The 23,931-nt window shown below is 43.8% G+C and overlaps 1 protein-coding gene across 10 annotated transcripts in view; it reads right to left on the reverse strand.

The window, feature by feature from the left end:
* srcin1a (SRC kinase signaling inhibitor 1a) overlaps positions 1-23,931 on the reverse strand; it is a 577,643-nt gene that overhangs the window by 88,965 nt on the left and 464,747 nt on the right. For all 10 annotated transcript variants that reach the window (XM_072248748.1, XM_072248747.1, XM_072248743.1 and 7 more), the window contains one exon: positions 1,401-1,596. In XM_072248748.1, the coding sequence (XP_072104849.1) occupies positions 1,401-1,596 (196 nt within the window). The remainder of the gene's footprint in view (positions 1-1,400; positions 1,597-23,931) is intronic.

Raw genomic sequence — 23,931 nt, forward strand, 5'->3', positions numbered from 1 at the left:
TTTATTTTCTTCTGCACATTCGATGTTATCAGTCTTTGTTTATGTATAGTGTTTCATAAATTCTGTTTTATTTTTCTATTTTCCTTTAAATCCCCACAAGAAAGTGTATCTCAAGGTTGTATATGGTGGCATATACATACTTTGATGATAAATTTACTTTAAATTTTGAATCAATGTTGAATGTTTCAACTACCTTGATCTGTTTGGGTGGCGGGGTGGAGATACGCCTCTACCAAGGGTGCTCCTTCCCTCCGCGAGCCTGCAGGTCACCCTTATGCAAGGTGTAGCACCTGCTTAACCCACCCCCCCCTCCACATGTCAGTCACATGAAGTCATGGGAGCAGGTGGTGGAGGGTCATATGAGCAGCTGGTACAGATCACAAGTCCTGGTTATGTGACCACTGATGCCAGGCGGACAATCTTTGAAGAGTATTGATAATGGCTGGGGTCACCCATCTTGTAAAGACACTGCCCAGAAGAAGGTAATGGCAAACCACTTCTGTAGAAAAATTTACAATCATAAGCAATCATGGTCATGGACTGTGAACGCCCACATCATACGACCTGGCACATAATGATGATGATCTGTTTACCTCCCAGTTCGCTGCACCAAACAAAACAAGGCATGTTTCTGCAAGCTGTTTTCCCAGATAGCTTAACCTCTAAAACCTGGTATCATTCTTATAAATCTGTACTGGATTCCTCCCTGCATTACCCTTCCAGAGAATGGATGGCAACCATCACCCTGGTGTTCATTTCAGGTACCCACCACTCTCTGTGTAAAAATGACATCCCCACCCTATGCTTTCCTCCACGAAGATTAACAAAGATGTCCTTTGGTATTAGCCATTGTTACCCTGCAAAAAGGCACTGGTTGTCACCTTGATCTATGCCTCTTATCATTTTGTACACTTCTATCAAGTCACCTCTCATCTTCCTTCGCTCCAAAGAGAAAAGTTCCAGCTCGCTCAACCTTTCCTCATAAGACATGCTCTCGCACATTTAACACACCTCCACTCTGTGTAAAAGCCTACCTCTGACATCCCTACTATACTTTGCCCCAATCACCTTAAAATATTGCCCCCCTCATATTAGCCATTTCCACCCTGGGGAAAGTATCTCTGACTATCCACTCAATCAATGCCTTTTGCTATCTTATACACCATGATTAAGTCACCTCTCATCCTCCTTTGTTCCAGAGAGAAAAGCCCTAGCTCACTCAACCTATCCTCATAAGACATGCTGTCTAATCCAGGCAGCATCCTGGTAAATCTCCTCGGCACCCTCTCTAACATTTCCAAATCCTTCCTATAATGAGTCGACCAGAGCTAAGCACAAGAATCCTAGGGTAGTCGAACCAGGGTTTTATAGCATAATGACATCCATCCTGCACGTCCTACCTGGTGACCGGAGCTTGGCCTGACTTGTGGACCTGGACAGAGGCAAGCTCTGTCGGAATCGGTTAGACCGGGTGAATCCGATGGGAACCTCTGCCTCTGACATGGTTTCCAAAGACTCTGCTGAAGCAAACGGAAGCTTGGCTGCCTGGTCTGCCAGTCCTGACTGCTGGCTCTGGGAATGTCTGGGACTCCGAGTCTGTATGCAAAAGAGATAAGGAGAGAAAGGTAAATTAGACCTAGTGGGCATCAGTTCAAGGATCAAGGATCAATTTTAAATACAAGAGATTCTGCAGATGCTGGAAATCCAGAGTAACACACACACAAAATTCTGGACGAACTTCGATGAAGGGCCTTGGCTCGAAATGTTGACTCTTTATTCCTCTCCATAGATGCTGCCTGACATGCTGAGTTCCTGCGGCATTTTGTATGTGTTACTAAAGATCAACTTTACTTGCCATATATATTTACATGTATAAATGGGGTGCCACGGGAGCATAGCGGTTAGCACAATGCTATTACAGCTCGGGGTATCGGAGTTTGGAGTTCAATCCCAGTGTCCTCTGCAAGGAGTCTGTATGTTCTCCCCTTGAAATGCGTGGATTTTCTCCAGGTGCTCCAGCTTCCTTCCACAGTCATTGTCATTGTAAACTGTCCCGCTAGGTTAGGGTTCACTCAAGGGTTGTTGGGGGTTGCTGGGCAGCGCAGCTTGAAGGGCCAGAAGGTCCTACTCCACGCTATATCTTCCAAATAAAAAATCAAAATCAAAAATAAAATGTATTTGGAATTTGCTGTGTTGTGTTGGTCAGGGCGTGACATGCAACATTCGACAATTATAATGCATAAAGAATTATATAAAAATAAAGTTAGCAGTTAAGGTATGAATATGGAATAAAATATGCATAAATACATAAATACCAGTGAGTATTTACAATATAAGTAGCATTATAAAATGTTGCTTTAAGTACTTACAGTACAGTGCAGTGACTAGGTAATAGATAGAGGAGGTTGAGGGGGGGCTAACTAGAATGGTTGATCAGATTAACTGTCTGGGGGGAGGAAACCAGGACATCCTCTCTTCTCACTGTTGCCATCAGGAAGGAGGTACAGGAGCCTCAGGACCCACACCACCAGGTTCAGGGACAGTTATTACCCCTCAACCATCAGGCTCTTGAACCAAAAGTGGTAACTTCACTTGCCCCATCATTGAAATGGTCCCACAACCAATGGACTCACCTTCAAGGACTCTTCATCTCATGTTCCAAATGTTTATTGCTTATTTATTTATTTATTCTTTACTATTTATTTATTCATTTGCACAACTTGTTGTCTTCTGCACTCTGGATGAATGCCCTAGTTGGTGCAGTCTATCACTGATTCTGTCATGGTTATTACTCTATAGATTTATTGAGTATGCCCACAAGAAAATGAATCTCAGAGTTGTATATAGTGCTTTGAAATTTAAAGCTTTTGTTCTAATAGCCCTATAACACTTTCCGAAAGGGAGCTTTTGGAAGTGATGGTTTGCAGGGTGGGTCACTAGCCCTTGTGGGGGGGGGGGGGGCTTTGATCCCAACCACCTTTCAGTCTTGCTGTACTTCACCGAAAACCTCGTCCAAATGAAGCAGTTGCCACGAGTCAAATTTCTGCCTTTGCATTTGGATTGAGGCTGGTTCCAGAGAGAATGGGTTAGATATAACACATCCAGATTCAAGCCAGTATCAAATTCCTTTGCCACATGTTCATTGAAGCATACAGTGAAATATGTCATTTGTGTTATCGCCCAAGGGATGTATAATAAATATAAATATCAAAGCAATCCTATAAAACACCACGAACAAGTAACTGTTACTGACTGTGTGTACATTAGGTGATGCTAGGTGATGTGCAGGTAGTGGTGGTGGGGAGTAGTGGAGTGGGTTAATGGGTGGAGGTGTTGATCAGCTTGACGACTTGGGGGGAAGTAATTGTTTTTGAGTCTGGTGGCCCTGGCACGGATGTGGGACAGACAGTCCATGAGCAGGGTGGGTGGCATCCTTCATAACATCCACAACACGCTGGAGGAACTCAGCAGGTCGGGTAGCATCCGTGGAAACAATGAGTCAAGGTTTCAGGCCAGAACCCCTTGTCAGGACTGTGGAGGGAAGGGGCAATGTCCTTCATGACATTGCTGGCCTTTTCCTGGCACCTTTCTGGCAGGTCGGCTGGTGCCAGTGATGCACCAGGCAGTTTTGACTACACGTTGTAGAGCCTTCCTGTCCGCTGCAGTGCAGTTTCCGAACCATGCAGTGATGCAGCTTGTCAGGGTGCTCTCCAGTGCATATCTGTAGATGATTGTGAGTACTGGACTGCATAGAGATGGAATATAGCTGTAAGACCAGAAGACACAGGAGCAGAATTAGTCTGGTCCACCATTCTATCATGGCTGATTTATTATCCGTCTCAACCACATTCTCCTGCCGTCACCCGTAACCTTACACACTCTGACTAATCAAGAACCTATCAACCTCTGCTTTAAGTGTACTCAATGACTTGGCCTCCACAGCCATTTGTGGCAATGAATTCCACAGATTCACCACCATCTGGCTAAAGAAGTTCCTCCTCTAGGTCTGAGCTGTCTAGGCACAGTTCCAGAATGCTGGAGCAGGTTACCAATAATTTATGCTTCAATCGTAGATGAAGAAGGTAATGGATGCAAATTATTTTTTAATATTTTAAGTCACACTTGTGGTTTCTGGCTGAAAGATCTTCCTGCTGCCTGTGTGGTGTGCATAGAGTAGATTTTACATAACTCAGACTCCACTGAACACAGAGGTAGCTCACCCTGTCTATAATTGCATTACTGCTGAAAGCACGGATGTACACGCATAACCAACCTGCCTGTCACTGTGGATTGATTTCACCTGCCTCCCAGTGCTCACCAGCTTCAATTCCCTGTCTCCAAGCATCCATCAGATCCCCAGCTCATTTGCCTATTCCCTGTCTCTTTAATCATCCCACCTCACCTTGATTCTCCTCTCCTGCCACATCATCCTCTCCACTTTACCTCAAATTCTGCTTCATCACCAAGCTCTTGGAGTCATTCAGCATATAAAGAGTCCAATCAGCCCACCAAGTTATGCTGACCACGAAAACCTCCCTTTACAGTAAACACATTGTTTGTTCTCTCCACATTCCCCCAGATTCCACAAGACCATAAGACACAGAAGCAGAATTAGTCATTTGGTCCATTGAAACTGTTCCACCATTCAATCATGGCTGATTGATTTTCCCTCTCAACCTCATTCTCCTGCTTTCTCCCCAGTAATCTTTGACACCCTGACTAACTAGGAATTATCAACCTCTGCTTTAAATAGACCCAATGACTTGGCTTCCACAGTCGTATGTTGCAATGAATTCTACAGATTCACCACCATCTGGCGAAAGAAATTCCTCTTCATCTTTTCTAAAGAGGTGTCCTTCTATTCTGAGGCCTTGCCCTCTGGTCCTGGACTCCCCCACGATCGGAAATTTCCTCTCCATGTCCACTCTATCCAGGCCTCTCAATATTTGGTAGGTTTCCACCACACACCTACATACTATGGCTATTTAGTGCAGCTAATTAATCTACCAACCCAAATGTTTTTCAGAAGTGGGTGAGCACAGCTTTAGCATAACTAGAGTCCCAGGCAGTGTGCCTCAAAGAGCTGGAAAGGCCTGTTCTGTGCTGTATCTCAATAAATAAATACAATTTAAAAACAACAAATTTCACAACATATGTCAGTAAACCTGATTACCTCTGAAGTGGCATTCCAGTACTGATTGAAAGGCAAAGCAGACTCGATGGGCTGAATGGCCTAATTCTGCTCCTATGTCTTATGGTCTCAAAGGTGCCAGGTTTGATCTGAACCCCATCTAACAGAGGGCTGATCCACACCAGTCTGAAGTGTATACCAGAGGGCAGAAAATAGAGGTGACATACACTTAGTGGCCACTTTATTAGATACATGTGTAACCCTGCTCGTTAATGCAAATATTTAATCAGCTAATCACATGGCAACAACTCATTGCATAAAGGCATGCAGACATGGTCAAGAGGTTCAATTCAAGAAGTGTGATCTAAGTGACTTTGACCATGGAATGATTGTTGGTGCCAGATGGGGTGGTTTGAATACCTCAGAAACTGCTGTTCTCCTGGGATTTTCACACACAGCAGTTTCTAGAGAACAGTGCGAGAAACAAAAATCATCCAATGAGCAGCAGTTCTGTGGGTGAACTGTCCTGTTACTGAGAGAAGTCAGAGGAAAATGACCATTCTAGTTCAAACTGACAGGAAGACAACAGTAACTCAAATAACCATATGCTGATCCTTGAAGTGGATGGGGTACAGCAGCAGAAGACCAGACCGAGTTTCACTCCTGTACGTAACAAAGTGGCCACTGAGTGCATATGAGAGATGTGCCAGTGTTCTCTGTGCTGAAAAGGCCATCAGTCAGCACTTCTCCTGTCGAGTCACCAAGACATGCAATATTTACTGAACACTGATGATAAACTATTCCTGGCTTCCCCGTCAAAACAAATCTTGCTCAATTATCCTACTTATGCTTAACCCCTGCAGAACCAAAAGGGAGAAATGTGGCTTCTTTCATTCCTTCAATGAAGATCTCTATTTCTACAAAGCAGCTAATAGGTAGCCTTGCATCCCAAACACCACAACCAATGAAGTCCTTTGTGAAATAAAAAAATGAAGGTAACATGGTAGCAAGTTAGTTCATATCAAATTCCTTGATACAGCAATCAGCTAATGTAGTTTTGTTCAGTGACACTGGTTAAGGGGTAAATTTTACCCAGATTACCAGGGACAAATCAGTGTTATGGGATACTTCACATCCATCTCAGAGGAAAAGTGTGGCACAGGAGCTTGACAGTGCCAGATATTGGGGTTCAATTCAGCCGCTGCCTGTAAGGAGTTTTACATTCTTCCCGTGGCCGTGTGGATTTCCTCAGGGTGCTCCAGTTTCCTCCCACATTCCAAAGATGTATGAGTTAGGGCTAGTAAGTTGTGGGCTTGCTATGTTGGTGCCAGAAGTGTAGGTTTCCTGCCACACTCCAAAGACACAAGGGTTAGTAAGTTGTGGGCATGCTGTGCTGGCACCAAAAAAACGGCGACATTTGCGGGCTGCCCTCAGCACATCCTCGGACTGCGTTGGTTGTTGATGCAAACAAAATATTTCACCGTATGTTCCAATGTTTCAATGTAAATGTGACAAATAAAGCTAATCTTTAATCTTTCTTTCATCTTTCACATCAAGTTCCAGTTTAAGATGGCGCTACTGAAGATGTGCAGCACCTTACTGGTAGATTGAAAGGCAAGAGATTCAACTAAAAACATTACTTATAACATCCTTTCTGAAGCAAATTGTGGTGAACTATCGCTATAGATAGTGAGGAGGCAGGCGGAGGTGAGGCTGGTTCGGGAGATGAGCCATGCATGGTGAGGTGTAATATGTTTGAGCTGGGTTCGCAGACGGAGTTCATATTGCTGCTGGAGATGGAATGAGCATTTTGGACAGGAGTCAACGCGGAAGAGTTTTGATGCCCGTCCGCCTTACTCAGGTGTGAGGTTGGATCGCTGCAAGCGCTCAGCCAATTTGAGAACGGCTTCGGGCTGGGCGGCCCAAGCATATCGTGATGCTGTGGTCCAGGTCTTAGAGTGAGACACAACCCAGTATTTGGACAATTTAAATGTTGCATCCAGCTGCAGTGTGTTCTTGCCCTGCTGGTGTGATAAACCGGGACCAAGGCCTGGTCCTACTCCGGCTGCTCCAGGGGCAGATCTGGGATCTCAGGCCGGTTTGGAATACTGTTAGCTTGCTTCTATTGTTTGCATGATTTGTGATTTTTTTTCTCTTTCTACGCACAGTGGTTTTTGGTCTTTCTTTTTAATTGGGTTAGTTGGGATTCTTGCTTTGTGGCTGCCTCTATGCAGACAAATCTCAAGTTGTATAATTTATACATTTTTTGATAATAAATATGCTTTGATTTTGAAGTTCCTAGACGTAGCAATCAAATAATGTGATTTTGTTTAGTGACAGTTTTTAAGGGGTAAACTTCACCCAGGTCACCAAGGAGAAATCACCACTGCCTTAGGGGTTTGTGGAGATTCAGCATGACATCTAAAACTTAAGACAAACTTCTGTAGATGTTTAGTGGAGAATATATTGACTGCCCGTATTACAGTCTGGTATGGCAACACCAACGACCTTGAATGAAAATCCTACAAAAAGTAATAGATGTGGTCTGGCCCATCACGGGTAAAGCCCTCCCCACCACTGAGTATATCTACATGGAGTGTTGTTGCAGGAAAGCAGCACCCGTCATCAGGGACCCCCAACCACCCAAGACATGCTCTTTCCTTGCTGCTGCCATCAGGAAGATAAATCAGGAAAATAAATAGATGCAACAGTATTTATGAAAACTATACATAAAGAAAACCTGACAAACGATGTACAAAAGAAGACAAATTGTGCAAATAAAAAAATAACGAATACTGAGGGAATGAGTTACAGAATCCTTGAAAGTGAGACCGCAGGTTGTGGAATCAGTTCAGTGTTGAGGTGAGTGAAGTTATCCCCTTAGGTTCAGCAGCCTGATGGTTGAGGGGTAATAACTGTTCCTGAACCTGGTGGTGTAGGACCCAAGGCTCCTGTACCTTCTTCTCGGTATCAGCAGCGAGAGGACAGCATGAGCCTCGGTTTGGATTGTTCGAAGTTTAAAGTAAGTTTATTATCAAAATACATCTGTGTCACCATATACTACCATGAGATTCATTTTCTTGCAGGTAGTCACACTAGAACACAGAAGTACAACAGAATCAATGAAAAACTACGCAGAGAGACCAATAAACAACCAATGTGCAAAGGAAGACAAATTGTGCAAACAGACAGATAAATAATTAGACAAGTAAATAAATAATACTGAGAACATGATTTGTAGAGCCCTTGAAAGTGAGTCCATAGGTTGTGGAATCAGTTCAGAGTTGTGGTGAGTGAAGTTATCCATACTGGTCCAGGAGCCCAATGGTTGTAGGGTAATAACTGTTCCTGAACCTGGGCTCTCTACAACTCTTTGCAGGTAAGCCAGGCTTTTGTAGACTTGTAATAACTTTCATTTAATGGATGCAATGTGTGCTCTGCCTCATTGGGAAGGCAGAGACCCCAATATTCTGTTGTATCTGTGATAGAAACCTTTGTTTACTGAGACAATCCCAGCTCTTACAATAACATTTTTGTGTTTGAGCACTCAATGAATAATCACCCAACCGATCCTCTGAAGACCACATAAAATAAGGCTTTGTTTGAACCATAGAACCATAGAAACTACAGCACAGAAACAGGCCCTTTGGCCCTTCTTGGCTGTGCCGAACCATTTTCTGCCTAGTCCCACTGACCTGCACACGGACCATATCCCTCCATACACCTCCCATCCATGTATCTGTCCAATTTATCCTTAAATGTTAAAAAAGAACCCGCATTTACCACCTCGTCTGGCAGCTCATTCCATACTCCCACCACTCTCTGTGTGAAGAAGCGCCCCCCCTAATGTTCCCTTTAAACTTTTCCCCCTCACCCTTAACCCATGTCCTCTGGTTTTTTTCTCCCCTTGCCTCAGTGGAAAAAGCCTGCTTGCATTCACTCTATCTATACCCATCATAATTTTATATACCTCTATCAAATCTCCCCTCATTCTTCTACACTCCAGGGAATAAAGTCCTAACCTATTCGACCTTTCTCTGTAACTGAGTTTCTCAAGTCCCGGCAACATCCTTGTAAACCTTCTCTGCACTCTTTCAAACTTATTTATATCCTTCCTGTAATTTGGTGACCAAAACTGAACACAATACTCCAGATTCGGCCTCACCAATGCCTTATACAACCTCATCATAACATTCCAGCTCTTATACTCAATACTACGATTAATAAAGGCCAATGTACCAAAAGCTCTCTTTACGACCCTATCTACCTGTAACGATACTTTTAGGGAATTTTGTATCTGTACTCCCAGATCCCTCTGTTCCACTGCACTCCTCAGTGCCTTACCATTAACCCTGTATGTTCTACGTTGGTTTGTCCTTCCAACGTGCAACACCTCACACTTGTCAGCATTAAACTCCATCTGCCATCTTTCAGCCCATTTTTCCAGCTGGTCCAAGTCCCTCTGCAGGCTCTGAAAACCTTCCTCACTGTCTACTACACCTCCAATCTTTGTATCATCAGCAAACTTGCTGATCCAATTTACCACATTATCATCCAGATCATTGATATAGATGACAAATAACAATGGACCCAGCACTGATCCCTGTGGCACACCACTAGTCACAGGCCTCCACTCAGAGAAGCAATTTTCTACCACCACTCTCTGGCTTCTTCCATCGAGCCAATGTCCAATCCAATTTACCACCTCTCCATGTATACCTAGCGGCTGAATTTTCCTAACTAACCTCCCATGCGGGACCTTGTCAAAGGCCTTACTGAAGTCCATGTAGACAATATCCACTGCCTTCCCTTCATCCACTTTCCTGGTAACCTCCTCGAAAAACTCCAACAGATTGGTCAAACATGACCTACCACGCACAAAGCCATGTTGACTCTCCCTAATAAGCCCCTGTCTATCCAAATGCTTGTAGATTCTGTCTCTTAGTACTCCCTCCAATAACTTACCTACTACTGATGTTAAACTCACCGGCCTATAATTTCCCGGATTACTTTTCGATCCTTTTTTAAACAACGGAACAACATGAGCCACTCTCCAATCCTCCGGCACTTCACCCGTAGACAGCGACATTTTAAATATTTCTGCCAGGGCCCCCGCAATTTCAACACTAGTCTCCTTCAATGTCCGAGGGAACACTCTGTCAGGTCCCGGGGATTTATCCACTTTAATTTTCCTCAAGACGGCAAGCACCTCCTCCTTTTCAATCTGTACAGTTGCCATGGTCTCACTACTTGATTCCCTCAATTCCAGTGATTTCATGCCAGCTTCCTTAGTAAATAAAGATGCAAAAAACCTATTTAAGATCTCCCCCATTTCCTTTGGTTCTGCACAAAGCCGACCACTCTGATCTTCAAGAGGACCAATTTTATCCCTTACAATCCTTTTGCTCTTAATATACTTGTAAAAGCTCTTTGGATTATCCTTCACTTTGACTGCCAAGGCAACCTCATGTCTTCTTTTTGCCATCCTGATTTCTTTCTTAAGTATTTTCTTGCACTTCTTATACTCCTCAAGCACCTGATTTACCCCCTGTTTCCTATACATTTCATACAACTCCCTCTTCTTCTTTATCAGAGTTGCAATATCCTTTGAGAACCAAGATTCCTTATTCCTATTCAATTTGCCTTTAATCCTGCCAGGAACATACAAACTCTGCACTCTCAAAATTTCCCCTTTGAAGGCTTCCCACCTCCCAATCACATCTTTGCCAGAGAACAACCTGTCCCAATCCACGCTTTTTAGATCCTTTCTCATTTCTTCAAATTTGGCCTTCTTCCAGTTCAGCACTTCAACCCTAGGACCAGATCTATCCTTGTCCATGATCAAATTGAAACTAATGGCGTTATGATCACTGGAACCAAAGTGCTCCCCTACACAGACTTCCGTCACTTGCCCTAATTCGTTTCCTAACAGGAGATCCAATATTGCATCCCCTCTAGTTGGTCCCTCTATATACTGATTTAGAAAACTTTCCTGAACACATTTTACAAACTCTAAACCATCTAGACCCCTAACAGTATGGGAGTCCCAATCAATGTATGGAAAATTAAAATCCCCTACCACCACAACTTCATGTTTCCTGCAGTTGTCTGCTATCTCTCTGCAGATTTGCTCTTCCAAGTCTCGTTGACTATTGGGTGGTCTGTAATACAATCCCACTAATGTGGCCATACCTTTCCTGTTTCTCAGGTCCACCCATAAGGACTCAGTAGACAAGCCCTCTAATCTGTCCTGCCTGAGCACTGCTGTAATATTTTCCCTGACAAGCAATGCTACTCCCCCACCTTTCATTCCTCTGCCTCCATCACATCTGAAACATCGCAACCCTGGAATATTAAGCTGCCAGTCCTGCCCCTCCTGTAGCCAAGTTTCACTAATTGCTACAACATCATAATTCCACGTGTCAATCCACGCCCTCAACTCATCCGCCTTCCCCGCAATACTCCTAGCATTGAAATATATACACCTCAGAAGATTTTTACCACCACTCACAACCTTTCTATTAGCGGATTTGCTTGAACTTTTAATATCATTTATTTTCACCCCAGCCACACTGTCAGCTCTGGTACTGTGGTTCTCATCCCCCTGCAAATCTAGTTTAAAGCCCCCCCAATAGCATTAACAAACCTCCCTGAAAGGATATTGGTCCCCCTGTGGTTCAAGTGTAACCCGTCTCTCTTGTACAGGTCCCACCTGCCCCAGAAGATGTCCCAATGATCCTGAAATCTGAAACCCTGCCCCCTACACCAGTTCCTCAGCCACTTGTTCCTCCTCCAGAGCATCCTATTCCTACCCTCACTGGCACCTAGCACAGGTAGCAATCCTGAGATTACCAAATCTGTAACAAATCTGTGGGAATCTCAATGACATTAAGACTGCAGCAGCTGAACAGACCGCTGGAAGGAACATGAGGTCTACATAAGTGGATACCATAGTCAGAGAGAATCACTCAGTTATCATATGAGGAGCGTTTGATGGCTCTGGGCCTGCACTCTCTGGAATTTAGAAGAATGATGGGGGGATCTCACTGAAACCTATCGCATGATGAAGTGTCTAGATAGAATGGCTGTGGAGACAATGCTTCCCATCGTGGGGGAGTCTAGGACCACAGGGCACAACCTCGGAATAGAGGGACATCATTTAGAACGGAGATGAGGAGGAATTTCTTTAGCAGAGGGTGGTGAATCTGTGGAATTTGTTGCCACACACGGTCGTGGAGGCCAAGTCATTGAGTGCATTTAAGGCGGAGGTTGATAGATTCTTGATAAGTTGGGACGTGAGAGGTCACGGGGAGAAGGCTGGAGAATGGAGTTGAAAGAGAAATGGATCAGCCCTGATCAAATGTCGGAGCAAACTCGATGGGCCCTATGGCTTAATTCTGCTCCAATGTCTTATGGTCTTAGGGCCCTCAGCATACCAGACATGTCCTCTTCTCATTACTACCATCAGGGAGGCGTTACTGGACTATGAAGACCCACACTCAGCATCTCAGGAACAACTTCTTCCCCTCTGCCATCAGATTTCTGAACGGTCCATGAACCCATGAACACTACCTCACTGTCAGGCTTTCTTTATGTATAGCTTTCACTATTTACTTTTATATATTCTTACAGTAATTTGTTATAACTGCACTCTACTGCTGCCACAAAACAACACATTTCACGCCTAATGTCATTGAGAATAAACCTGAATCTGACTCTGAAATAGCAAGAAATGGAGACATAATTACTTTGAAAAGAGGGAACAATAGCTGGGAAAAGATGCAACATACTGTGAAGGAGATGAAATTAGTGGGGAAAATGCAGGGAGATGAATCAGAATCTGTTTATTATCACTGTCATATATCATAAAATTTGTTGTTTTTCAGCAGCACAGTGCAGTGCAAAAAAAATTATTATAAATTACAATAAGAAATATACATGAAACAATAAGTAGTGCGAAAAGAAAGCAAGAAGTTTTTACGGTCCAGTCAGAAATCTGATGGCAGAGAGGAAGAAGCCAATGTTGAGTGTGTGCCTTCAAGCTCCTGTACCTCCTCCCTGATGGTAGCAATGGGAAGAGGGCATGTCCTGGGTGGTGGCCCTTAATGTTGGATGCCTTCTTCTTGAGGCATTGCTTTGTGAAGATTGTCTTTTATTTATTAACCCAAATAAAAGACAAGTCAAAAATAAAATTCACAGGTGTAGATACAGTTAAACTGAATCAAAGATGGAACATTTTTCTGCACTTTTTAAAACTTCTGGCACCATTTCAACAATACCTACGGTGTACATCTCCACTTTGGATGTCAAATCAATAAAATTACCTCCAAAATATGCAATTTGAATTTTGTGCTTTAAAGCTTCCTCCACAGATCTGCAATTAATGAGACCATAAGACCATAAGATATAGGAGCAGAATTAGGCCATTCGTCCCATCGAGTCTGCTCTGCCATTCCATCATGGCTGATTTATTATCCCTCTCAAACCCATTTCCCTGCCTTCTCCCCATTAACTTCGACACCCTGACTATTCAAAAATCAATCAACCTCTGCTTTAAATGGGTCTGTGGAGCAATGAGAAAACATTCTGTGTGTCAGTGCCTCGGGAATGAGAACAGTTAAACCCTCAGCAAAATGATGCAGTGCCCAGCAGCTGCTTGGCAGGCAGTTAACAGCAACACCCGGATATAGATTACAGCTCTCACATTGACCTAGTTTTAAGGCTTTTGAGGAACACAAGATTAAATAGGGAAAAAAAGATTTAAAGAAAGCAGGCCTAAAGTTACAACAATTTGCATTTATAAGGTAAAAACAATGCATCAATGCAACTGAGGAACGAACATTTTACAAAAGACACGAAGCCAGGCATTGCTGCTGCTGGAGCAGACCACAGCTTCAGTTCAGCACACAGCCGTTTACTCGGTGTGCAACAGTGAGCAGAACCAGCCCTCACCTCACCTCACCTCTGGTCCTGACATCCTGACCTTTTCAACCTGGCTTGGTGTTTAAATCGTCCAAACGTCTGGTTGTTCCTCACTTTCAGACCGCTCTGGGGCCTGGACCAGGCCACCAGAATTCTGCCCATACCAGTCCTTTCCAACTTGGCCTAGTGCTTAAATTGATCAGACATCCAGACTTACCTCACTCTCGGGGATGCCATGACCCTGCTCTGACTTTGCTTTGACCCCAACTCCACTTGCCTCAACCTGTGTCTCCACCTCCACTTTCCTTGACTATTTCTCGCCTCCGCTCGCCTCTCCACTGTTAACGTTGATTGTTATTAATCAAATGTTATTAATAAGGTATTTAGTAGTTGCTGCCGATAAGTAGTGCTGGGCATCATTAGCGCCATCTTAAATCATGAACTTTGAAGTTGCCAAGTCTCACCTTGACACTCCCCCACTCCTCCATAGTCACAGAGTGCTACAGCGCAGAAACAGGTTCTTCAGCCCATCTAGTCTGTGCCTACAGATTTCTGAACAGACAATGAACCAACCTCACTATTTTGCACTACATATTTATTTTTAAAAAATACATTCCTTATTCGTAATTTACAGTAATTTTGTGTATTGCTCTGAATTCCCACGACACAACAACAAATCAGTAATAGTATGCCTGATATGATTCCACCTGTTACTCTGCCTAGTCCCACCAACCCACACCAGGACCAAAGCCATCTGGAAGATGAAGAAGATCCCCCTAATGTTCCCCTTAAACAGTTCACCTTTTACCTTTAACCTATGATCTCCAGTTCTAGCCTCACCGAACCTCAGTGGAAAAAAGCCTGACCTTATCTATACCCCTCATAATTCTGTACACCTCTCTCAAATCTCCCCTCATTCTCCTACGCTCTTAACCTATTCAACCTTTCCCTATAACAACCACTCTAGGTGTTGGAGTTAACTTTCTTTCCCAAAACAGACCTTGTTGATTGCAACATTCAAAGCCACACAGACAAAATAATTCTAAGATTAAAAAAAATTAACAGACTCAAAGGAGATAATAGGTGGCCAATCATTCAGCCAGAAATGTGGTAACCTGAATGGTCTCAATTTGTAACCCAAAGGTAAACAAAAAGTTTAATTTTGCATCATATAAAAAGGGAAAGTGGGAATGTTGAATTATGGAGTTAGTATTAATAAAGAATTTAATTTCTTTTCATAGCAGGTTTGTCTGAAAGAATAACTTGATTTATGCTTAGAGTATCAGCCAGCATGGAGTAAGAAATCTGACTTGAATGTCTTGTGCATTTTCAATTCATTCTGAGTACAATTAATAGATTTCACCAGCTAAAGGAACATCAAAAGCTGAAATCCAATATCTCTTTGATTTATCCAATTGAATGCTACTTCATTGATCAAACTAATTCTCCTGCATTAAAACTGCAAACTCTAAACTTCATTTGTCTTAAATTTGTTTTCATTAGTTCCATGAAACCTTTGCCATGCACATGAGAAGGGGATTGCAGTTAGTGGTTTGGTCTCTCCTAGCATGTCTGCTCTGCGTAACAGGTCAGTGAGAAGGCTGGTGATGCATGGATCTCGAAGGATCACCACAAGATTAGCACATCTAACCGGCCCACCTGCTCTCTCTATTAACTGGCTATTTGACATGTCCGTCTTCTCTGTGATCAATTAAAAAGCAAACACAAATGGGTAATTCTGTCTCTGGTAGAACTAACCGTCTACATGAAACTACAAGACCAAAGATCCCCACCCACTCTGGACATTTTCTCTTCTCCATTGGGCAAAAGATATAAAAACCTGAAAGCACAGACCACCAAACCCAAGGACAGCTTCTTCCTCACTGTTGTTAGATTGACTGCCTCTAGTACAATGACCTGGCACCTTTATTGCACTGCACTTTCACTGTAGCTGTTGCACTTCATTCTAAAATTCTGTTGTTGTTATACCTTGTACTAACTCACTGCACTGTGTAATGATTTGATCTGTTTTAAAACACAATGCAAGACAAGCTTTTCACTGTGCATTGATACATGTGACAATAATAAACCAGTATCAATTCTTCAGGCATGGAATCTACTGGTGTGGACCATTGGTAAAGGTCCTTAATGATAGATGCCACCTTCTTGAGGCATAAGTATGAACAGTGTGCAAGGCAAATGTTACACTGTAACGCAGTCCATGCAATAATAATAAATTAAATCCAATACTTCACCCAGAGGGCAGCTGGAATCTTGAATGTGTGGCCCAGGCGGGTAGTGGAAACGGGTACTTTTCCAACATTAAAAAAGACCTAAATGAGCATTTGATTCTCAAGGCATGACAGGCCAACGACCAGATGCTGGCAAATGGATCAGTGTGGATTGGTAATTGACGGCTAGAATAAACATGATGGGCCACAGAGCTTCTTTCTGTGTTGTGTGGATGGTATGACTCTAAATGGCAGCTTTGCCTGTAAGGTCCACAAATAGGAGCAGAATTAGGCCATTTGGCCCATCGAGCCCACTCTGTCATTTCATCATGGCTGATCCACTTTCCCTCTCAGCCCCAATCTCTTGTTTCCCCCCCCCGCCGTATCCCTTCATGCTCTGACTAATCAAGAATCTACCAACCTCTGCTTAGATATTCCCAATGACTTTACAGCCGCCTGTGGCAATGATTTCCACAGATTCACCACTCTCTGGCTAAAGAAATTCCTCCTCATCTCCATTTTAAAAGACCACCCTCTATTCTGAGGCTGTGTCATAGGTCTTAAACATCGTCTCCACATCCACTTTATCAAGGCCTTTTAGCATTTGAAAGGTTTCAATGAGGTCACTCCTTATTTTTCTGAATTCTAGTGAGTACAGACCCACAGCCACCAAACGCCCCTCATGTGACAAGCCTTTCCATCCCAGAACCATTTTCGTGAACCTCCTTTGAACCCTCGCCAATGTCAGCCATCCTTTCTTAGATAAGGGGCCTAAAGCTGCTCACAATACCAGACATCCCACCCTGCAAAAACTCATTTCAGGGAGATAGCACCATCAATTTGCGGGAGACTTCCGGGAGAGGTGGGATGTCTGCAATAGAGTAGCTCCTTAGCAGCTAGCCAGCTAGTTTAAATAACGCTAGCTATGCTAATGAACAAATGACACTTGTTAAACTCACCTCAACATGTCTTTTACAGTCTTAACCCACCATGGGCAATAATGTTGCAAACAGTGCAGTGAGCAACACTGTCATTATGTTTGACCCCTATTAGGCAGGGGTACACTTTAGGGTAGTCTGGAGTGACGTATGTTTTATATTTTCTTTTTTTGGAACACTCTGCCATGGTGCACGCTCTCTCTCGTGGTCGCTCGCTCTATCGCTCTCTCTCAAAAAATTGATTTCTGGGATATTGTATATAATTTGTGGGCATCAGGGAGCCACTATTAATATGCGGGAGACTCCCGGAACTTCCGGGAGAGGAAGTCTGCAATACAAGTGAGGCCTCACCAATGCATTATACAGCCTCAACATTACATCCTTGCTTTTATATTCTAGTCCTCTCAAAATGAATGCTAACATCACCAGCTCAACTTGCAAATTAATCTTCAGGAAATCCTGCATGAGGACTCCCAAGTCTCTTTGCACCTCAGATTTCTGAATTTTCTCTCCATTCAGAAAATAGTCTACGCTGAATGAAAATACAACAAAGTAAATTTTTTCTGAACAAGCCGGGGAAAGAGGAATCAGACCATTCTCTACTCTCTCTGATGCTGTATCCCAGAGTACAACAGACAATTTTCATCATCCACAGAATCAGAATCAGAATCAGGTTTAATACCACTGGCGTAAGTAGTGAAATGTATTGTTATGCAGCATCAGTACATTGTAATATGTAATAAAAACTACAAATTACAGTAAGTATATATACTTACCATATTAAAGTCAATAAGTATTTTAAAAAGTTAAATTTGTTAAATAGTGCAAAAAGAGAAAAAAAAAGCAGCGAGGTAGTGTTCATGGGTTCAATGTCCATTCAAAAATCTGATGTCAGAGGGGAAGAGCTTGTTCCTGAATCGTTGAGGGAGTGGATTGTTCAGGCTCCTGTACCTCCCTGATGGTAGCAATGAGATGAGGGCATGTCCTGGGTGATGGGGGCCCTTAATGAAGGATGCCACCTTTTGAGGCATCACTCCTTGAAGATATCCTGGATGCTGAGGAGGCTAGTGCCCATGATGGAGCTGACTGCGTTTACAACTCTCTGCAGCTTCTTTCGATCCTGTGCAGTGTCCCCCACCCCCACTCCCCATAGCAGGCAATTGGCATTTCAGCCAACACACACACAGATGAATCCAAGTGAGGTACTGAGATCTCCTCTAGGACCTGTCAATCCAGTTCAAGGGAATGGAGGTGGGGGCGTGGGCTGAGTATTCCCCCCCGCATCCAGAGAGAGAAGAAAATCAAAGAAGAAAAGGCCAACATAAATGACAGATGGCTTTGCTTCCAGTTTCAATCAGATTAAGGAGTCCAGTCATCAGTGCGCAGCAGCCCGTCGAATGCAACTTCCCCTGTGTGGCGTCAGTCTTTTGATGGACTTCATCAGCAGACGTTGGATTAATTATTCATCGGAGCAGATGGAAAGGCACTTCTCATCCTTTACACTGAGCTCAGTGCTAAAGGAACTTACTCCCAGGGAACAGCATGAACAAACATTCCCCAACACTACAGTCGGTGGCTGAAGCAAACAAAAAATGGCCGACAAACAGCAAAGTGAAAGGCACACTGTTTTCAGTGACGTTGATGAAAATAGATCAGGTTGAAATGAAAGAGAAGGTCGGTAGCTCGGGCTGGCTGCTTGTTTGTAAGGTTGTTCGCTGAGGCTGGAGGTTAGGTCGCAAATGTTTTGTCACCAGTCGCAGTGACATTATCAGAGCGCAATTGACTGTTGTTTCAGCTGAGCACTTGTGTTTATATTGGTCCGACTCGTTGTTCTGATCGATTGCCTGCCACACTGGCCACTGGGTCCCGGCCAACCGGATTGTTAAGTGAACTCCACTGGCCCATATTCCTTATCAATTTACGCATTGCTGGTCCTTGTTAACTTACAAGCCTATGTGTCTGCAGGATCAGAGCAGGGGTGGGGGGTGGGCAGTGAGCCACGGACACCCGAGGAACCAATGCTCGCAAAGACTGATAACCAGGGTAACCAAGGATTCGGGCCAGCAGTGATCACTCAGCTATCCAGTTGGATGGGACCCAGTGGAGACTGGGGCCAGCGCGACAGCCAGCCAATCAGAACAATGAGTTGGACCAATATATACGCAAGCACTGGGCAGAAACAACATTCAATTGCACTCTGATGATGTTATCTCGACTGGTGACGAACCATTTGCTGCCTAGCCTCCAGGATCAGGTTACCAATCATAAATACAAACACGGATCAGGTTACCAATCATAAATACATTAGGACCTGTCTTGCTGCATGACAGAAAGAATGTTCTGGTACAGCATCTGGCTGGTTAACAAAGATATTGTAGGTTTGTCACACTGAAAAGAATTTTGAGGAGAAAACTGGGCTGTAATTCCCCATAGGGGGATCATTTTAAGATGACTGTAGGGGAATACTCTGACTGTCAGAGGTAGGTTTTTTACACAGAGAGTGGTGGGTGCCTGGAATGCCCTTCCAGGGGTGGCGGTAGAGGCAGATAAGAGAATCTTAGATAGGCACATGGATGAAAGAAAAATGGAGGGCTATGTGTGAGGGAAGGGTAGGATTGTTCTTAGAGTGGGTTAAAAGGTTAGCACAACATTGTGGGCCAAAGGTCCTGCACTGTGCTGTTATGCTCTATGTTCTAAAACTGAACAATTAAATCACAATGACAGAGCAGCCAGAGTGGAAACTCTACCCCCATGACACTGTGCAAGAAGATAGCGAGACAGAGAAACACTGAGACAAAGCGATGGCGAACACAACAAGATAGACGGTAAATGAAAATGGTGAAAAGGAAGAGACAGTAAAGAAGAGAGGGAGATAGCTGAGCTAATTTGCAAGCATGAGGAAGCACTACTAAGGCACACCAAGTCAGAAAGTTTGCATAATCTGTGATGGAACACACTGAGGTTGAGATTGGTAGATATTCAGGTAGAGGGGGGAATCAGGAGGTGTGGCGAGGAATTGGGAAAGTAGACAACCCAGAGGAGCAGCCAGGATCTTCTGGAATGACAGGCAGGCTGGCGGGACCATAAAGCTTAAAGGTCTTAAAAAAAGATTAGCTTTAATTGTCACATATACATTGAGATAAACTGTGAAAAGCATTGTTTGCATCAACGACCAACATAGAATGCCCACAATTTAATAACTAATCCTGTCCAGGTGCATATGTATGCACACTGCTAAATGCACACACGCAGATCCTAGTTAACATGTGCAAGACTGCTCTCCAGCAAATAGTGCTTTCACAACCTCTATTTTGGACCAGGACAAACTAGTTCTCCATGGTTAAAGATTAGCTTTACTTGTCACATGTACATCGAAACACTGAAATGTACAGTGAAAAGTGTCGTTTGTGTCAATGACCAGCACAGTCCGAAGATGTGCTAGGTGCAGCTCACAAGTGTCACCATGCTTCTGGCACCAGCGTAGCATGCCCACAGCTTAACTAACCCTACCACGTATGTCATTGGAATGTGGGAGGAAACCAGAGCACTCCGGGGAGACCCATGAGGTCACGGGGAGAAAGCACTAACTTCTTACAGAAGCAGGAATTGAACCCCGATCTCTGGTGCTGTAAAGTGTTATGTTAACCAAAAGGCCTGATTCTGTGCGATATTGCTCTATACTGAGAGCTCCCTGGACAGGAGAGATTTAGAGCAAGGCTTCCCAACCTGGGGTCCATGAACCCCTCGTTTAATGGCATAAAAATGGTTGGGATCTCCTGGTTTAGGGCAATGTAGGCTAAAAGGCAGGCAAAGAGGCCTAGCTTAGATGGGAAACATGATCATGATCAGTATGGTCCAGTTGGGCTGAAGGGCCTCTTTCCATTCTGTGTGACACTGTAACTGTTGGTGTGCTTCACTATAAGCCTTGTATCTCCTGCTAGGACAGGGGTTCCCAACCTTTTTTATGTCATGGACCAAGACCATTAAGCAAGGAGTCTGTGGATCCTAGGTTATAAACCTCTGTGTTGGAAAATGAAGGTATTGAAGAACTTCAGAGACTGGCTTTTTTTTTCTGTACAGCTTCTTCTCCCCCACCATCCAATTTCTGAATGGACATTGAACTCATGAACACCATCTCACTCCTTTGTTTTCTCCTTTTTCAATAGTTATTTAATTTAACTTTTTAAATATACATATACTTCTTACTGTAATGTGCCTGTCTAGCAGCACTTACCACTCTCTTTGTAAAAAATCTACCTCTGACATTCCTGACCCCATACCTTCCTCCAGCCACCTTAAAATTATGCCCGCTTGTACTAACCATTTCCACACTAGGTAAAGGTCTCTGGCTATCCGTCCGACCTATGCCCTTATCAAGTCCCCTCTCATCCTCCTTCACTCCAGACAGAAAAGCCCAAGCATGCTCAACCTTTCCTCATAAGACATGCTCTCTAATCCAGGTAGCATCTTGGTAAATCTCCTCTGCACTCTCTCTAAAGCTTCCACATCTTTCCTATAATGAGGCGATCAGAACTCTACACAATACTCCAAGTGCGATCTAAGAGTTTTATAGAGCTTCAACAGCTCTAGAACTCAATCCCTACGCTCCGTATAACTTCTTAACCACCCTATCAACATGCATGAAAACTTTGAGGGTTCTATGGACGTGGACTCCAAGGTCCCTCTGTTCCTCCACACTGCCGAGCATCCTATTATTAACTTTTTACTCTGCTTTCAAGTTCAATCTTGCAAAATATATATGGTTGTAGACAGGTCATATTCTGCATGGAGATTGGTGACCAGTGTGTGCCTCAGGGATTTGTTCTGGGACCCCTACTCTTTGTGATTTTTATAAATGACCTGGATGAGGAAGTGGAGGGATGGGTTAGTAAGTTTGCTGATGACACAAAGGTTGGGGGTGTTGTGGATAGTGTGGAGGGCAGTCAGAGGTTACAGTGGGACATCGATGGGATGCCGAACTGGGCTGAGAAGTGGCAGATGGAGTTCAACCCAGATAAGTGTGAGGTGGTTCATTATGGTAGGTCAAATACAATGGCAGAATATAGTATTAATGGTAAGACTCTTGGCAGTGTGGAGGATCAGAGGGATCTTGGGGTCCAAGTCCACAGGACACTCAAAGTTGCTGCACAGGTTGACTCTGGTTAAGAAGGCATTCGGTGCATTGGCCTTCATCAACAGTGGGATTGAGTTTCAGAACCGAGAGGTAATGTTACAGCTATATAGGACCTTGGTCAGACTTCACTTGGAGTACTCTGCTCACTTCTGGTCACCTCACTACAGGAAGGATGTGGAAACTATAGAAAGGGTGCAGAGGAGAGGGTGCAGGTGGTTTAGCAAGATGCCCTTTGTGCATCTGATGGCCTCTGGTGGAATGCCATCCAATCCTGGTGCCTTCCCAGTGGGCAGGCTGATGATGGCTTTACTCAGCTCTTCGGCAGTCGGCAATGCATCAAGTTCCTCCATGACAGGCAGGCATTCTACGGCATCTAGCACGCTGTTCGAGATGCTGTTTTCTCCAGAGAAGAGTTCAGAGTAATGCACCACCCAACTCTCCATCTGTTTGCCTTTGTCATTGATGGTCTCGCCTGTTATGGTTTTCAATGGTGCTGACTTGCTCTAGGTTGGCCCGATGGCTTTTCTGATCCCCTCGTACACTCCACGGATGTTGCCTGTGTCAAATGATGACTGAATGCTTTCGCGTAGTTGTAGCCATAAATTTCACAATGTATGCCGGTAATATTAAACCTAATTCTGATTCTGATTCTACCTTCATTAATTTACTTTGTCACTTCTCAGAGAATTCAATCAGACTTGTGAAGCATGACCTGCCCCTCAAAGCCATGTTGATGATTTGTAATCAGACTCTGCTTCTTACAAATGCTTGTAAATCCTGTCTCTAAGAATCTTCTCCAATAGTTTGCCACCACTGATGTAATTATAGATCCTTAGTCTATAATTCCTACAGTTATCCCTATCACTTTTCCTGAAATCTGGAGGTCCAGATCGAAGACCAAAGGCTGACCAGAGGTCTGGATTGAAGCCTGAAGGTCAATTGAAAGTCCAGAAGCCAACGCCGATGGCAGGAATCCCAAGTCTGAGAATCTCTGTGTGTCTACTGGAGAAGTCGGAGCCCAGCGTCTGTGAATCCATGAGTCCGCTGGAGGCTGGAGGCTGGAGGCCGAAGGTGACCCGTCCTTGGGTTAGAGGCCTGTGCATGTGCAGAGGTGGGAGGGAGAAAATAAAGGGGTTTGTTGCTTGCTATGTTCTGTTTTGTTGTGTTCTGTGTCATTCCACTGAACATTATGCCCACGCTATGTTGGCACCAGAGTGTGTGGCAACACTTGTGGGCTGTCCCCAGCACATCCTTATGTTGTGTTAGTTGTTAATGAAAACAATTCATTTCACTGTATGTCTTGATGTACACGTGATAAATAAATCTGAACAAAGGAATAACATTTGCCATCCTCCTGAAAGAGATTCTACAAAGTGGGTAAATTAATTGCTTTGGTCCAGCCTCATTAATCTTAGCAACAGGGCAAGACACAATCCCTTGACGTCAAATCATGACTAATATTAATTTTTAATGTGTCTTTTCAATTAGTGAATAGCAGCTTATCTCTTAGCCTCCACTCAAGCCAAATTCTATCCAGTGAAACCACTTCCTCTGACGGACATTTCTTTTCCTCCC

The sequence above is a fragment of the Mobula birostris genome, chromosome X, assembly GCF_030028105.1.
Source record: "Mobula birostris isolate sMobBir1 chromosome X, sMobBir1.hap1, whole genome shotgun sequence".
NCBI classification, from domain to species: Eukaryota; Metazoa; Chordata; class Chondrichthyes; order Myliobatiformes; family Myliobatidae; genus Mobula; species Mobula birostris.